This window comes from Plutella xylostella, chromosome 25 (genome assembly GCF_932276165.1).
Source record: "Plutella xylostella chromosome 25, ilPluXylo3.1, whole genome shotgun sequence".
Classification (NCBI taxonomy): domain Eukaryota; kingdom Metazoa; phylum Arthropoda; class Insecta; order Lepidoptera; family Plutellidae; genus Plutella; species Plutella xylostella.
In genome coordinates, this window is record NC_064005.1 from 7,287,640 (window position 1) to 7,306,476 (window position 18,837).

Here is an 18,837-nt window from a genome sequence, read left to right on the forward strand (position 1 = left end):
CATTGCTCAGAGTTAGAACAATAGGACGACGTCATTATTTTCAGCTTTATTTGGGCACAAAGACATCCATACACTACAAAGGCTCAGAGGCAGTCTCTGTAAATAATCCTGAATATTTCAGGCGAACGTGGTTTATTCAGTAGTATATACGCGTACAAGGCTAGGAATCTTAAAGCTGTACTATTTTTTTGTCGCTACAGAAATACATTCCAACAGGCCACAACTTATGAGTGTTGTGTGAGTTTGATCAACTCTATAACCGTCTTGATACTCTACCCAGAAATCTGGTCCTTAAAAGAATAAAATATAACGTAGACACGAGTGAATTAAACCTAGCCAATTTTTTTAAACAAGACAACTTTTTTTTTTGTAAATTTTAACGTGTATTGTCTGTGGTTTACACGATAACGTAAGTAAGCATTTTAGCATAAGTGGGGGTGGAGCGAGTCAGCAGCTTGCGAATGCGGACACCCACAGCAGACCATAGACCACATCGTCTTCGAGTGTCCTATCACAAAATATGCCGGACCTGCCGATGACTTCACCAACCTCACCAGCAGCGCTACTGCATATTTAAATAATTGTAGTTTTTAGTGACGTCTATAAATTCTTATTTTAATATTATTTTATGTACCTAACCAGTAAAGCCATACGATAAATAAATAAAATAGCTTATTAGCGTATTAAACACCGTTACTGAGGTAAGCGAGTCCTTTTGTAAAGGTTGTGCTCAGCCAGCCAGCCCACCCGTGACGACGCGGCGACGAATATCAAAGGGAAAATGTTCAAAATATCTCCACATTCACAGAATGCTTTGTGCGCCTTTCACGAAGAGGGTATTTCCTTTAGAAACCAAAAGTAAGGTGAAGAAATGTACGAACTGAAGAATACTGAGGGAAGTTGTTAGTGACGGAGGAGAAAATACTTTTAAAGTATCTAGGTCCAGCTTATAGATCGATTCAAGTGTCAAGACAAACCTATCTGGTTTAATGGCATTTATATATAGCTAACCAATAAATGTATTGTATACATAATATTTTTTTTTATTTTAATTTTTTTTATTATAAGTTTTTATTATTATTATTTTATTTATAAAATTATTTTACATTTCAGTAAAATAAATTATTGAAAACAAAACTGTCTACGGATGAATCACTGATTCACATGTTATTTACGCTCAAGTATTAAATTTACAAGAATGTTACGATAAATAAAAAATTTCAACCGTCTATGTTAATGCTTTTCCGACTGCACAAATTGGTTAACCGAAAGATTGCACCTCCTATAACACTGTTCGTTGAAACTTTTCAGCTTAAACATTTGGCACAGAGTCTGATCCTGATCACAGTAAAGTTAAAACAATCATCTATGACCTCACTAGCTTACCGCAGCTGAACGTTGATTGATCGAAGTCAGAAACGCTTAATTCAAATGTCAAGTGTAAATACAGACACTTTCGAGTACAGTCTAATTCATTTAAATGTAAACGCCACAGAATTCCCAGTAGCTCGTCTGTTCGTTGGCCTTAACCCAGAGAAGGAGTGTTTTCTCACCGACTACCGGACCTCATCTCTTATTCATGAGCGGTGTTGGTTGAGGGTGCGACTAGAGTAAGACGAACACCCAGATCGGTGCTTCATCATGTTCTGAAATTTCGTTCTGTAAGGCTCTGCCGGTTCAAAAGTTACTAATATTATAAACGTGAAAGTTTGTTTTGTGAGTGTGGGTGTTTGTGACTTTTTAGTGGGAAAACGACTGAAATTTACACCCTGGATTAACACATATACTACTTATATACTTTTTATTCTTAAATACCCACGGGATAACCTTTTGCGAAGTGAAGTTGGAAGGAAAAACTAGTATACAAACTCGATAAGATTATAGTGTCAAAATATACCGAAATACTACGTGAACATACCTGAAAAATAATCGCCTTAGTCTGGGCTAACCACTATGATTTACGTGCTAACCCAGTAGGTACGAGTTTTTATTTTATCCAGAGAATAATAATTATTTCCTGAAACCCGCGTGAGGCTCCGTTCGTGAGAGATAATTTAAATATGTATTTTAATGCTAATACTAGTGCTCGTGCTGGCGGTTTATATAAAAGTAAATTGAGTTTTGCCGGCAACTCGGTAATAGCAAGCTCTTTAGATAATTTGTTTAGGTTTTAACAGCATAAAATTAACACTGTTTTTTTACGCTAAAAAAATACGGTTAATAAATTATGTAAAAGAAAGCTTGCTATGCGTTGTTGGCTGCTCATTCTTATTACAATATCAAAGACTAATAGAATAAAAATGCTTTTATTCATGGGATAAATATATATTTTTCTGGAGTAAAGTTTTTTTTTACAAAGAACTCTCCGTTGCAGAAACGTCTCTTTGTCTTTGTAGAAGAACGGAGGCATATCGCAATACTTTACTTTACGTTTATGAAATTGATTCAAAAAGCGGTCTATGTATTGAAACGTTATGTTACTGATACAATTCTACTCTGTATAGGTACACAGTTTCCTCACAAGCTCTTGCAATACAAAGGGCATCTCCAGTACAGAGCCCTGTCGCTGACGCTGGCACTCTATTCAACATCTGCACTATTAAAGCGATGCAATTTAGGTTGAACTGCTTCACAAAGTAACTTCACTGTGAATTTCGGTTTTGTTAGTCTAGAGTGCTACGGTGCTACAAGCTACGAGCTACGAAAGCTGTGTGCTACGGTGGTACTACGCCGTAGCCCAAAAACTACAAGCACGATACGATATTATAATGGATTGTTTTAGGCACTAGAGATATAAGCTCATTTTAAGTTTCAGTAACATATTACAGTACATATTTTTTTTCAGAATGCGGAGGCTTCGTATGACTTCAGCAGCAACGACCCCTTCCCCTACCCACGCTACACCGACGACTGGTTCAACAGGTACCTCCTCGCAATTACATGTGTACATGATATACCTACCTATGTACAATAAATACTACCAGACTTAGAATCAATTTGAGGCAGTTCGCAGAAAGGAGCAAAGTAATACCTTTACACTTACTTTACATTTATATTGTTACGAGTATTATTTAAACAGCGCATAATTCTGCGATGTAGGCACCTATTATTTGAAACTTCCCAAGCGTAAACAGCGGCTTATATATTTGAATGAATGAGAATACCTGGGGGGTCACTCTATACGACGAAAAACGAAGTTTTAGAGCGCTGATACGCGAGCCACAATTTAACTCTTTCTTTCTTGTTGCACGAAAGCTCTCGATCGTTCACATAAGTACATACATATACTCACGACTGTAATCCCTGAAGGGATAGTCAGAGGTGATTTGCAAGCGAGTCACCCACTGTTCGCTGTACATTTGCTATCTTTCGTTCGTTTTTCGTCAGTATAGAGTAACCCTCTTGCGGATTTCACCCCCGAATGCCTCCTGAGACACGCCAAGGGCACTTGATAAGTACGTGTAGAGAAGTATAGGCTTTACGAGATCAACAGGTGTGGGATGTGAAACTTACATGAAATGTCAAGGTGAGGATAGGGACCAGTTACAGACGAAGAAAGATGGTCGCTGGGTCTTTTCAGTTGTAAAATGTAGGTTATATTATTTGATCTTTTTTTCATATAACTTAAATTTATATTCGCCTACTATAGGCGAATAAGAATGCTGCTCTTTAAGAAAACAATGGAATATTATGTATAAGTTTCCTACATAAATCAATTCCGGCTTTGCAAAAAGATCTTTTTGGTTATACCTACTCTGTCCATTATATTATTGGTTTTTAGACATTCGAAATCCCATAAATATTTGACGACTGCAAAGGATAACCAACTTTACTTATAAGGAAACGTCAAAAATAAATAACATAGTGGAAGCTCTATAATTTATTTATTTATTTATTATAAAAACACAACAATGTTTTTTTACAAAGTTTATTTGTAACGTATACCTAGCTTTTAGCTCAATATATATAATCCTTTATGCCCTAGCTGCAATATTGTCTGTGAGCAAAGGCCCAATGGGTATATCTACCTGTAATGGTACTTGTCGGCGTGGAATCGCCCGCGTTCCCCGGATTTCCCCCGGGCCGCCGGCCGCGGAATGTTTGAAACATTTTTATTGCGGGCATGCGGCATCCACTAAAATGAAGCTTTATTTTTGTCTAAAACATTCAAAATACAAGCTTTTATTTTTATAGCAACTGAGAGGCGGTGAAGCGTTTCTTTTTAGGCCAATTTTTATAAATTTATCATTATCTGGAATTATTATAATTAATATTAGGTAACCCAATTATTGGGGTCCACCAACCCGCACTCGGTCCACCAACCCGCACTAGGCCAGAGTGGTGGACTAGGCCTAAAACCCTTCCTTCATTGGAAGGAGACCCGTGCCCCAGCAGTGGGGACGTGATGGGTCGTGATGATGAACCCAATTATTTATTAGAAAAGCTTTCTTTTATTTTTTTAAGCTTGCACATTTACAGTACTCGAATCTCATATATTTTTTTAGTTGATCGGCAGTCGGAAGATGATTTATGTATGTATCTATATAAAACTAAATATGTGTGCAGATGGCTAAGACTTGGTTCCTTCTATTTTGGGGCCTATCGGCCTCAAGGGGCTCTCCTCCACCGTAACTTGACACTAATTGGTGACAGGCAAGAAGGGTGTAGGCCCGTTATTAGTATATTTGTGCATATGTATACTGGGTAAATATGAAGGTTTATGTATGATTGTTTATTAATTTAACTGTAGTAGTTGTGTAGCTCAAAACCAGTGCTATCTGTATTTTATAGGTAGATTATGCCGAGTAAGTCCATTTTCGTTTTTTTTTGTATTAGGATTTTAAAATTCAAAGTAAAGTTTATTTATCTGTTCAAACAAGTCTCTAAACTTTTTATTTAAAACATCGTACAGTACTTAAAAATGTGTACAATTAATTAATACCAACTTAAAAACTATAAAGAAGTCCGGGTGGAAGGTCCCCACCACTAGCTACATTACCGCGTTGAATGGCGAATGAGTTTCAGATTTATTCTATTTTGATATTATTAGTGATAAACTTGTGATGACACAGTGGTGCTTGTTCCAGCCACGGCACGCGGTGCGCGGGCGAGGTGGCGGCGGCGCGGGACAACGGCGTGTGCGGCGTCGGCGTCGCCTACCACTCCAAGGTGGCCGGTGAGTCTTCATCCTGTCACTTCATATAGATGTTGTTGTCCTAAGGTACCCGGTGGTACAGAGGGCCTTCACGAGAGTGAGCCACGCCGTCCTATCCATAGCAACCGCCCTGGCCTCCGTCCATCTGAAGCCTTGTGCTGCGCCGCTCTGCCACCATGTGTGTACTTCAAATATATAGATAGATAATTGAAAAGCCACATGTGTATTTCAAATGTAAGCAAAAGAGTTCTGACTCATAATGCTGTGATTATACGTAGTTTAGTGTCACCGGAGCTCGGGCTGCGTTGGGTGACGGAGTACTTACGACGAAGTCATGTTAGGAACAAGGAAACAGCTCCAAGCGGACATCCGGGTCTCCGCTCAACGCTAAAGAGGGCCTAATATTTCAAAATTTTCATATTCTTATAGAGCGTTTACATGGCTCAACGTGCGCCTAGGCTGTCCTGTAGGTATATTTAGACGGTAAATTTTAGCTCCTCGGCGGAAAATAGTAAGGTTTAGTGGCACCTGTGTAAACGATCCTTTACCTTGTTAGTGACCAACACTGAAGCATGGTTTACAGCAAGGCATTAAGGTGGAAAATATAGGTCGGATGCTATAGGGAAATTATTTAACTAAGTATTATTTTTCCGCCCTGTATACGGACTTCACAAGGCTGCCAAGCTTCAGTAATAAAAGAAGTTTATTATCTTAACGAAGTGTCAGAGCAGATGTTGGTTTTCATTTCAGTAATAAACAAGAGCTTCAAGTTTTATCTTGCGACTCTGGGCGTACACTTTAACGATATAACGGAAGCGAAAAGAAATTATAAAGATAGCGATAAGCCGAAAGATAATTTAGCGAATTTTAAAAATATCCTAGAACCAAAGCTATTCAGGGTGACCTTCTCTTATTCCCTGTACATTAAGTAATTCGGCTTAATGTACAGGGAATAATAGTTATTTAACTGTAAAATCCACCAACCCGCACTTGGCCAGCGTGGTGGACTAGGCCTAAACCCTTCCTTCATTGGAAGGAGACCCGTGCCCCAGCAGTGGGGACGTAATGGGTCGTGATGATGATGATGATGAACTGTAAAATCGCCCTATCTCTAAACTTATGAGAAAGAAAGAATGAAGAATGCCACTTATTTCAATAAAGATTTCAGAATAATTGTGTCTAAGCTGTGTAAAGGCAGCTTGCAGAAAAGAAGAAAAATCTTTTATAAATCGAGAGATCTTTTGAATTTGGAAATGTGAATCTCTTCGTGCGATATGATGTCGGTCTCTCGGCTCAGCGGGCCGCATGATTGGAGCCTTCAGCTAGATACAGATATTAAGCCGGGTACAGACTGTTGTAACGTAACATGCAATGTTACACGCAATGAAATAATTCCCATAGATGAAATGCTATGTTCATGCGAGTAGCATTGCACGGTGCTTCGTCGGCTCTATGAGAATTCTTTCATTGCATGTCACGTTACAACAGTATGTGCACGCCTTTACATATACATTATTATTCACGTAAGGATGAAAAATTATAAGAGTACGACAGCGGTAACATTGCAAAACAATTATAAATAATATATTTATATTGTTTAAAATATTATTATTAAATAATGAAGTACAAGGGAGAAAAGCTTATTAACGATTGCATTCCTTTTAAAAAATGTTCTGCAGTTTTATATTTTTTTAACCAGCTGCTGATGAACCCACGGTGACAGCGACATTGTTAGCAAAAAAGACAAAAGTTTTTTTCCTTTTAAAGGTCAGTAAAAGGCTGCGAAGGTATGTCAATTTCCTATTTCCTTTGACACGTTTAACTGAGCGAAAATAGGTCAAACGATACTATTGTATCGGTTAATACAATTTAGTTTCCACTAGGGACGTATTGGAAGCCCAGGTTAAGGCTTAATAGAGTCACAAAATATGTTCTTAGTAGTGGACGGAGGACGTTAAAGTGTGCTATAAAATTTTACACATCCACTTTTAGTGCGATATACTAATTTGTTTCTCTGTGTTTAATAGTGTTATTTAAGTAATTCCGTTTGCTGCAGTTTGCACATTGAAATACACGGTGTTGCAAAAAGGGTATACTAAGCCGAAATCTACATGTGCAGCATGGTATATCTAAGCCCGAAACTGAAATCAGAATTTCAAAATTTGCGAATATATAGATATACTATATAATAGATAATATACCAAATAAGAGGAAATTAAATAAACACACTTTGCGTAAATGCCATAGATAAAAATATTATCTACAGATTCTTGGAAAACCATCCAATATGGCAAACTTGCGTAGGTAGAATCTTCACAAAACTTGAACAATGCCTTACAGCTTAGCGGTAGGTACTTACTTACTTACGAAGTTAGGGTTGTTCATAGTTTTGTTAGAGACCTATATAAGTTTGTATTATGTTATTAAAAATACACTTATTTCAAAATACAAGTAAAAAATGCTGTCAATAATATGGCGTGTATCGCGACCAAAGTAAAGTTTGCAAGCACATTTACAGAACATTACATATTACATGTTATTGTTGTGCTTTTAAGTCGAAATGAAGCTTTTAGAAACGATAAATATTAAAAATAGCAACTATAAATTCCGATATCAAATACTGATCAACGTTTTACAAAACGGCAGCCCTACGGCGTAACACAAAAGCAAGACAGTTGAGTCGCCTCGTAACTTGTCTCGTTCAGAACTTGGTGATTACACGACATGTCGCTAACGTCATACACTTGTGGGGCTTTTATGTGACGGAACATTCGTATCTGGTGCTCCGTGACGTCATACGCCCTCTCAAAGAAAGCAATTTGGATGTAGCACGTTGACAGACTCTTGTAAATGTGCGTATGTACTTAGTCTAACTTCAGTAAGTATCCTCTACTATTCTGATTTTATTAGGACTATAAACATCATAATGATCTTTTGTGTTTCGATATTGTAACAAGCAGTCTTTTGATACATTCATTATGAATTAAAATCCACTTAAATTGGGGTGAAATACTCCGAAAAATGCTGTCTTTCGTCTTACCTATCCGAGCTCATCAGTATCAATATACGTGATATCGTCACATATTTTAATTTTAATAAACTAATTTGACGTCAACAACAGTAGACGCCGAAATCTGTGAAACTAATTAAATCAAATCTCGTATTTGGCGCCATGCACGCTCCGTTAGCGCGAAATTACAATTATTCTAATCTGAAGGCTGTACAAAATGGCGCCTCTTTAAAGTGGAGCTCAAAGCGTGATTAAAAGCTTTGTGATTTCTCTCCTTTGTGTTTTATCATTATAGGTCTTTCACGCTCTAATTGGGAAAATACTGTGAAATTTTGGTGAGTTCGTGGAGCGGAGAGAGCCTTAATGAATCCGGTTTCAGAGATCGAATCATCTGTGATTAGATAGATGACGCCTCCGCCCGTACCTATTGAATTTGAGTGAGATTATAGAATCAGATGAAAGTTCTGGGAATTGAGGTCTGTAGAGGGGAGCGCGAAGGTCACGCGACGGTAAACATTGTCGGAAACCAGCGTTTCTGTTTATATTGTCTCATTTCCGCCTACGACACGTGGAGGTTGTGGCTAAGAGTGTCGAGAATTGGAGGAGGTCAAAGCAGGCCATGACTAGAATGTCCAAGGGACTCATACGGAGTGTTTGGGTATATCTATGCGTATGAGCTGATATGTAACTATGTGTCAGTTATTAAAATGGTTGAATAGATTTTTAATGGAAAGTTTTCAAAAGCTACGAACACAGCCACTTCATAATGGTGCTGACTGTACCTACCTGATATTATAACGTAATAGACTGAATAGCTCGGTTCATTAGTAGCTTGTGAGGTTCATTAGCTTGTGGTTACGGATTATTGACGTTGCTTTCAAGGGACACATTATCTACCGTACTGAGTAATCATATTTATGTAGTATATTATAGGTAAGTACTTATATAAATAATGGACTTTCGGAGAAGTTTCCATGGTTGCTGGTTTATATAGTATCGGTGAATAATGAAAAGACGTGTGTGTGCTTGATGACCGTTTATTCCCAACTGATTCCACCACCTATACAATCTACCCACATGCATGTCAATATACTACAATATCTTCCCCTTAATCATTTTCCCCCCTTATTTATTAACTGTGCTTTAACACCCTTTTTATTTAGTAATTCTTTAACAATGTACAAAAAAAAATAGTTAGGTATACATTTTTTTTTTAAATCACTTATCTACAATTCTTACATCAAGTAGGTATATTTATGCTTTCAATTTTATTGAAGTTTACATAATTGGTACGGTAATTGTTGTTATAACTTATTATTTAATATAATTATTGAGCATGAATGATGGCCAAACGTAATTAAACTTAAACAACTACAGTATTATGTGTTTAATGTCGTTATCAATACCTACTGTCAACTTGAATTACTTAAGGTAAGTACTAGCATAACAACAAGCTTATATGCAAGTAGGTACATTACTTAACTTATACATCGAAATAGAAAGAAGAACTTAGCCTTTAATGGCTTACTCGAACAAAAGTAAAAATAATCATAATAATCTAGTTTTACAACTAATTAATAACAAAAATAACTAAATTATGTTTTATATTCTGGTGGGTTTTGTAACCTGCATTGTCTGACTGGGTTTTTTCGGCAAGGCACAGCAGGAGATGGCGGACCCCGGTCTCTTTCATCCGCCGCTGACACTGTGGCTGGCGCGGCCTCGGCTGTTGAGGCCTCGGTTTCCCTGCGTACAAGGTGATCATCGACCTGCGGAGACGTCGGAGGGGACACCCACTCCTCCACCTGAGTGGCCTCGTCCCCTGGCTGTCCCGTAATCGGCGTGGAAGGATTAACTAAGGAACTCCTATGTCGCTGTCTTAGCTGATCGATATGCCTATGATGCCTACGTCCCGAAACATCTACCACTGTATAGTCTGTTGTGCCTACTCGTTCAGTGACGGAGCCAGGTGCCCAGCGGTCCGTCCCCTGGTACTGGCGCAGCCACACGGGCGCTCCGTCGGGCAGCTGGCGCGCTGCGCCGCCCCGTGCTGTGACTTGGCGTTGCTGCGCGGCCTGTACCCTCGCGGTGCAGTCAGGCCTCAGCAGATCAAACTTGGTTCGCAGAGGGCGACCAAGCATTAGAGAGGCTGGGCTTTCCCCCGTCGTACAGTGTGGCGTATTACGGTAATATAGCAGAAAGGTTTGAATAGCTAGTTCTAAATTATGATTTTGTCGCCTAGCTTTTTTTATTACTCTTTTAACGGTTCGGACTGCATTTTCTGCCGCTCCGTTTGAGGCGGGATGGTAAGGGGCTGAAAACAAATGTTGTACTCCATTTCTGTTCAGATAATCTGAAACTTCTTTGCTTGTGAAGGGTGGCCCATTGTCTGTCACCAATTGTTTTGCTACGCCCCATCGTCCAAATAACTCGCTAAATTTACTGATTACGTGATGGGCACTAGTACTCGGTATATTAAATACCTCCAACCATTTTGTTCGAGCATCTACTACTACTAAATACAATTTTCCGTCGATGGGACCAAGGAAATCTGCATGTATCCTGGCCCATGGCTGGTTTGGATACGGCCAGGGCGCCGGCGGCCGGCGCGGCGGCGCGTCCGCCTCGGCGGCGCACACGGCACAGACGCGGCACATTGCCTCCACCGCCTCGTCAATGCCCGCCCACCAGACGTAGCTACGGGCTATCGCCTTTGTTTTTACAATGCCCATATGACATTCATGTAAGTCATTCAACACTTTTTCAGTACAATTAGTAGGTATAACAATACGGTGACCCCACATTATACACCCTAATTCTTCGTATAACTCAGTCTTTCTGTTAAAATAAGGTTGTAATGACCTAATTTCGTTGTGCTCGGGCCATCCGTCTCGAATATAGCCCAATATTCTACTAAGTAACGGGTCACGGCTCGTTTGTTTTTTTATCTCTTGATAGTCGAGTAGCATACTATTGTTTACATAATGTAAATAACTCTGCTCCGGATATTTCAATATATCTTTAGCTTTTGCTGCTATCGGTAACCGTGATAAACTATCCGCCCCATTGTTTGTAGTGTTTATGTACTCAATATCGTAACTGTACGCCGCCACTATAACTGACCACCGCTGCAATCTACTCGCGGCCATCATTGGAATGCCTTTCTTAGGCCCGAAAATACTCACGAGCGGTTTGTGATCCGTGCGTAAAACAAATCTCCGGCCGTAAACATATTGGTGGAATTTTTGCAAAGAGAACACTATTGCCAGTGCCTCACGGTCTATTTGCGAATAGTTTTGCTCCGCGGGTGATAAGGTGCGCGATATGTATGAGACCGGTCGCTCACAGCCGTCCGCTCCTACTTGGGTCAATACCCCGCCAATACCTACTGGACTCGCGTCACAGGTTAATATTAATTTTTTTGTTGGATCGTAATGAGCGAGAACCTCCGTACTGCATAAAATGGCTTTAATCTTGTTAAATGATAATTCACATTCGGTGTTCCAGTTCCACCGAATTCCCTTTTTAAGTAATTTATATAGTGGTGACAAAACCGTGCTTATATTTGGCACAAATCGTGCATAGAAATTTACCAATCCAATAAATGACCTTAATTGAGAGATATTGGTCGGACTCGCGATTTTGACCACCGCGTCTACTTTTTCCGGGTCTACTTTAATACCATCTTTAGAAATTATATAGCCTAAGTACTTAACTTCGTTTAGCATGAAGAAACATTTATTTTCTTTTAATTTCAAGCCCGCGTCTTGTAGTTTTTTAAATACTTCCTCAATTAATAACAAATGTGTTTTAATATCCTGACTAGCTAGAATAATATCATCCAAAAAGACTTGTACATTTGGGATGTCCTTCAACAATGACGCCATTATCCGTTGAAAAATGCCCGGACTCGACGACAACCCGTAAACTAGCCGTTTATATTTAAACAAACCTTTATGCGTATTAATGACTGTTAAATTTTCTGGGTCCTCGAGTTCAATCTGGTTGTACGCTTGTGAGAGATCGATTTTTGAAAAATAGTTAGCCCCACTTAATCCTACGAACAAGTCCTCAACTTTAGGTAATGGGTATTTATCGATCAGCAAGACAGGATTTAGGGTTACCTTATAGTCCGCACATATGCGTATTCCTCCATCGGCTTTAGGTACCGGCACGAGCGGCGTGGCCCAGTCCGCCGTCTCCACAGGCTCAATGATCCCCTCCCGCAACATGCCGTCCAGCTCCGCCTCCACGCGCTCGCGCAGGGCGTACGGCAGAGGGCGCGCGCGGCAGAACACGGGCACGCTGCCCTCGCGGACACGGAGCCGCGCCTTACCCCTGCTGTACCTTCCCAGTCCACCGCTGAATAGCCCTTTATACCTGTCGAGTAAACATGTTAATTCGTTACCTTTATTATTCGTTATGTTGACATTGTTCTTAGGAAGTGGTTGCATTTTATGTAATGAGTTATTTTTACGTAATACAGGTATCTGGATTCCTAATTCTGTTAACCAATGTCGGCCGAGTAACGAAGTCGTACCACCCTCAATAACAAAAAGTTCTAATTTCCTATTTAATCGACCATAACCAACTATAGGTTTAATTATACCTAGTGGTTTAATTTTTGTGCCATCGTATGATTTTAATACAAGTTCTAATTCTTCGATTTCATATGCACTAAAGTACTGGTCATATGTGACCTTACTAATACATGACACTGCCGATCCCGTATCTACCTCCATTATTAAGTCCACGTTACCTACCGATACAGTAATGCTCACCGGTCTGTAGCCGTTCAAGCTAAGTTGGTGAAGGTCCTCCTCCAGCTCGGACAAGCTGTCCTCCGACTCCTCGTCCCGCGGCGGTGCCGCCTGGTCTAGGCGCGTGTCCACGTGGTGGATGCCCCTGCCATCGCGGCGATACGGGCCTGCCCCTGGGTTGGGACACTGCCGGCGAAGATGTCCCCGCTGTTTACATTTGCTGCAGATAAAATTCTTGAATCTGCAGCGAGCCCAGCTGTGCGTATTTGCCCCGCATGCTGTGCATGGCGCCTGTGTTCCCGGCCGTTGTCCAGTAGCCGATCCCGAGGTCGGCGCGGTGCGCCCGCGACCGTGTGAGGCGCGCGCCCCCGCGGGGGCTAGGGACAGCACGGGCGCCCCCGCCGCCGCCCTGCCGCCGCCGCCGCCGTCGCTACGCTGCTCCACGTGCTCCACTGCCGCCGCATCCCGTTCCGCCGCCTCCAGGCTGATTGACAATTTGATAGCCGTTGTGTAGGTCAGTTTTTCCTCCGCGAACAGTCTCTGCCTAATAACGTCACTCCGTAAACCGCACACGAATTGGTCACGGAGGTTATCTTCTAAATTCGCACCAAACTCACAATATTTTGACAGTTTTTTCAACTCCGTCATATACTGGGCTACCATTTCTTCTAATTGCTGTCTCCGTTGTCGGAACCGATAGCGTTCGGCCATCTCTGAGGGTTTCGGTTGCAGGTGGTTTTGAAAGATGCTCACTACCTCATTATAGCTCATTGTTGCCGGCTTCTTAGGGCTCACCAAATTGCTGAGTAATTCGTAAGCTTCGTCCCCGATGACTGCAATTAATGTAGGTAACCACATTTCGTCTTTAACCTCATTTACTTTGTAAAACATTTCTAGGCGTTCTACGTATAAGGTCCAATTTCCCACTGATACATTAAACTCGCCGATTTTTCCCACGGACATGATTTATTTTAGTGATACGTGTACACGCACTGATTTTAACGTTAATAATAACACTAAAACACTTAATTTATCCTCGTTAGCCAATATAGTATCGGTGAATAATGAAAAGACGTGTGTGTGCTTGATGACCGTTTATTCCCAACTGATTCCACCACCTATACAATCTACCCACATGCATGTCAATATACTACAGTTTATATGTTTACTACTTTTCATGCTTCATATTCATAATATATTATAATTATAACCTAGTTTGTGTGTGCTCTACTTAATTATGCGGCGCGCGTTCATATCATGAAGATAGACATTAATAAGAGAGCTTTTATTCGAGTATGGAGCCATGAAGCTTTACTGTACTACCACTTTACTCTGTCCATGATATTATTGGTTTTTTGATATTCGAAATCCCATACATATTTTATGCCTGCAAATGAAAACCAACTTTACTTACCAGACATAAGTAAACGTAAAAAATACAATAACATAGTGGAAGCTCTAACTGTTTAAAGACGGTTTAACTGTAGTTTAACATGGTATTTGACATATGAATAAGGTATTTAACTGCGCTATGGATCTGCTTTACGTGTATCTAGTTCTTGTGAATAAACTGCTAATATCCTGTACTGTGTACCTATACTTTCAATCTGAAACATAATGTTCGACATACTTGCTACGAGAAATCGTTACGAAAGAGTGTGTATCCACCATAAGCTTATCAATTCTAGAATATTTTTTGTCTATGGTATGATATTCGTTCGCAGCGACTTCCTGTTGACTTTATGTTGACTGTGATATCAAATTCAAATCATAAAGCTTTATTTGCAAGAATATGAGTTAATAAAAATACTTCTGTATGTAGAATAGTTCAGTCATATTCTGCTGATCAGACACTGACACATTAATAATGACCCACAAAACCAGTAATAAAATAGTCATTAAGGCATCTAAAGTCTTCAATTTACGTCCGTCATTAAACTTCCCTAGCTGAAAAGGATTCTGATACCTACCATCCTCGCTACTTGTGTTATAATCATTTATTTACGATTGGGACGTGAGGTTTTGTGTTTCAAATGTAGAGCGGTCGCAGAGCTGGCAGACCTAAGGTCAACATAGAATAACTCATACATCCCATATTAATAAAGTTGTAAATATATAATCGGAAAAAGGTATAAGGTCAATCAACTGCAAATGCCTTCGTCTACAACGCATGAAAAGTAACACGTCGAATTAATAATGATTCTGTATATAAAAAATATGGCCTTATCCTAAAATGGCTGCCTTCACCCGTCTTCGTTGTAATTAATTATGAAAAGGGCAACTTTTTGGGATTCCCTGATGTTATTTTAAACGTTTATCTGAAATTGAATGTTTTGCAGGCCTGCGCGTTGATTGTAACTGGCAGTTTCTGAAGTACCTATACCGTTTCTAAATACATACTGTTTAATTGTACCCAACTAGAAGCCAGTTTTCGTAAAATATTTTATAGACGTTGAGTTTTAAGAGGCTGTTGTTTGGGGTGTTATAAGTGAATGAATTTATGTGAAAAAATGAATAAGTAATTTTATTTTGGGTTGCCTGTAAGAGATCGCTAAGTGATAAGGCCACGTATTATGCATTGTTTCTAGAAACTAGACTATAACCATATTTTTGTATGTCGGGATTGTTACTCTACAGGGTGTTGCAAAAAGGGTATACTAAGCCGAAACCTACATGTGCAGCATGTTATATCTAAGCCCGAAACTGAAATCAGAATTTGAAAATTGGCGAAAAAAAAAAACATTTTCCATAGAAACTTTGTTGGTCACGTGACTTTTTACAATGGAAAAAAATTTTTTTTTTGGCGAATTTTCAAATTCTGATTTCAGTTTCGGGCTTAGATATAACATGCTGCACATGTAGGTTTCGGCTTAGTATACCCTTTTTGCAACACCCTGTATACTGCTTAAAAACGAACGACGAGAGTGATTCCCCTGATTTACGTCGTGTCTAAGTAATATTATATTCTATTCTACTCTCTCGCAGGCATCCGCATGCTGGACCAGCCGTACATGACGGACCTGATCGAGGCCAACTCGATGGGCCACGAGCCCAACAAGATCCACATCTACAGCGCGTCGTGGGGCCCCACCGACGATGGCCGCACCGTCGACGGGCCACGGAACGCCACCATGCGGGCCATCGTGCGCGGGGTTAACGAGGTTTGTGTAAACTTAATTTGACTCGTAATCTTTGGTCTTGCCAAGAAGCTCTGTCTTCAGTCCTTTTTTGTCCAGTCACTACCTGTCTAAAGCTATGTACCTATCGACTGCGCGCGGCAAACCATCGAACATTGGCGCCGCGCAATATGGGGACTGAGAGTGCGTCACGCCGTCCTGTCCTCAGCAAGTGCCCTGGCCTCTGTCCAGCTCAGGCCTAGACACTATTTGCTTATGTAGAATGCAACAAATACTCACAAAGTAGCGTCTCTATTATGTTATTTTAGTCAGCCTACAGTTTAGCGTTACAAAGTACAATACAATACACTTTATTTGCACCAAGAGCAAAAATTACAAACAAAAGTATTCCTCTTTATCCATTTGTCTGCAAGGACAGCTTGAATCAGTAACAAATCAAATAATAAATTAAATTAACCTAGACATCTTTAAAGCCAAAGTTCGTCAGCACTACCTCCAAGTGCAGAACGATCAACAAAATTGATTTTTAATATATTTTATTTGATGATGATGATATTATATTATATTTTGTATTATTATTATGTATTAGGTATATTATAATATAATGTAGGAATATATTTATATATGTATGTATATAATTTGTATAGCTATTATGTATAAGTAAGTATATCTCTGTGTCTCGATTAAAGTAAATAACTTCTCTCCTCTCAGCCTATCGCACTACCAACCACTTTCTCGACATCACCAAAGGTTAACTGGTAGAGAATGCTACTAGCATTAAGTTCGCCTTTGTACAATGTTTTTATGTGCAATAAAGAATTTATAATAATAACCTTCAAGCTAGGTAGCTTTTTAGACTAAATGGTGCCTGTGTCTGAACTAATTCAACGAAATGAAAGTCAAGATTGGAATAGACCGGGCAAGAATTCATTCAATTAAAAATCTTTCGTTTAAGTCGTTTCGTTCGTTTGGCGTTCATACTTATTTGAGATCTCAATGAACACAGTTGTGTCTAGAATTAAAAATGCTATTAAGTATTTGAAACGTTCCGAAACGGAAGTACCTACCTACCCCGGTATGGTAGCCTTATCCTACTGAAGGCCTGAAGGTCTAATATAAATACCACAACAGACCACAAACATACTTTCTATATCTTTCAAACTTATACATGTATTATGTACTTAATATTGACAAATGGAGACACTTAGGGCGACTTGCACCAAAATATTAAATCTAGATTTAATATTTTGGAGCAAGTGGCCCTTAGCTATTAATTCTATGAAGTACATATTATGTAGAGGTACATTAACAGAATCCTATTGATTTCTCACCCCTGTAGCAACTTCGTTACAAGTTACACAGAGTGTGACCTAGAACCACTCGACGAGGTGGCTCTCAAAGGCTTCATCTACTGCTCGGTACAAGGAAACATGTTAATTAGAGGTAGTTTTGTAACTAATGAAACCTAGTCTTTGCTTAGATCCGGTTCGCCGAAGGTTCGCCCTAACTAAAATGTACATTCTTTACTTTCTGCTTAGTGCACCGCGTTTCGTAGCGTTGCGTTTTTTTCTGAAAGACAATTTTCAAAAATAGAATAGAAAAGACAATAATTTTAACACAAAAGATGAATTGCGAATAAATGAATTATATCCTATTCAAGAGTAATAAAATACTCTTCTTACGTTGTGGTTTAAAAACCATTATCTTTAGTCAAATATCGCAGATTCCAGCTGTAAATGCGCATTTCCTAATAGTTGACATTTCAAAGGTCATTTCACCGGTAGCAGCCAGTGAGTGTTATGCAAAATTTGCTCATGAATAATTGAAAGCACGCAGTTCTCTTCGCTAATAGACTTTCCAGGTAATTTCGGGATAAGCCCGTAAAGGGTCGGGATGGCTGAAATTTTTATCAGGTTATTGTTGAAGCCAGCCGCTTATTCGGCTTGCTTATTAATTCATGAAATAATCCACTATTTGTGTTTGCGTTCTTCTTGCCGACCTAAAAGCTTACAAGTTATGCGTAATACTTATGATGAAATAAAAACAAATGTACCTACGTTCATAAACTATCTATCCCGTTCGCCCACAGCTGAGCCGCGAGCACAGGATTCGATACTATTTTCGAATCTACACAAACACATGGAAAAAACAAATGCCACTTTTGTAACTAACAAAGCCTTACATTTTGACAGTGACATTTGGCGATACGCAACGTAAACGGAGGTTTCGTATCCTGTGCATGCGGCCCTGGTCTCCTGGTAGTTTATGTTCAAACATTGATATGTAAAATCTTATTTAGGTATTCTTGATTTTTTCATCTTCATCTTAAAAAACGTTACTGATGCTGATGTATCAGCGTATTTTAGTTCCCTTTGCCTTTAGATAGATGGATAAGTTTATTTATTCATAAGAAAACACAAAAATTTTTAATGACAATACACCGCCAAACTGCAAAGCAGTTTATTGGCAGTTATAATCCCACTGCGGTTTTTTTCAGAGTTTTATGAAAAATAAATATTCTTTTATGTTCGGTGCTAATAGTGATAATGTATATATATCAGTAAGTAAAAAATAAAAAGCCAAGTAACTACTTGCTCTTGTTTCTTTTCAAATTGATATACCCACATACTGCGCAAATTGGTAATTTGCTTAATGGAAGTGCTAGCTAGGGCTGGCGTGTATAATGTTGCCGTTGGTACCTACCGGCCGTTTCAGATAAAATGGATATAGTGGCGTATAACAGTTAGAACATTGTATAAATTATGGATATAACAC

The 18,837-nt window shown here is 39.4% G+C and overlaps 2 protein-coding genes across 3 annotated transcripts in view; one reads left to right on the forward strand and one right to left on the reverse strand.

Annotated features, from left to right (window-relative positions):
• The window catches only part of LOC105390833 (neuroendocrine convertase 2), a 65,740-nt gene that overhangs the window by 30,459 nt on the left and 16,444 nt on the right, over positions 1 to 18,837 (forward strand). For both annotated transcript variants that reach the window (XM_038107444.2, XM_048630416.1), the window contains exons 5-7: positions 2,846 to 2,922; positions 5,088 to 5,176; positions 15,911 to 16,086. In XM_038107444.2, coding sequence (XP_037963372.2) covers positions 2,846 to 2,922; positions 5,088 to 5,176; positions 15,911 to 16,086 — 342 coding nt within the window. The remainder of the gene's footprint in view (positions 1 to 2,845; positions 2,923 to 5,087; positions 5,177 to 15,910; positions 16,087 to 18,837) is intronic.
• On the reverse strand, positions 12,405 to 13,574 carry LOC119690846. Its single transcript, XM_048630418.1, has 2 exons — positions 12,947 to 13,574; positions 12,405 to 12,545 (listed from the first exon to the last, which is right to left on the reverse strand). The coding sequence occupies exons 1-2, from the start codon at positions 13,571 to 13,573 to the stop codon at positions 12,540 to 12,542; spliced, it is 633 nt and encodes a 210-aa protein (XP_048486375.1). The 5' UTR covers position 13,574; the 3' UTR covers positions 12,405 to 12,539.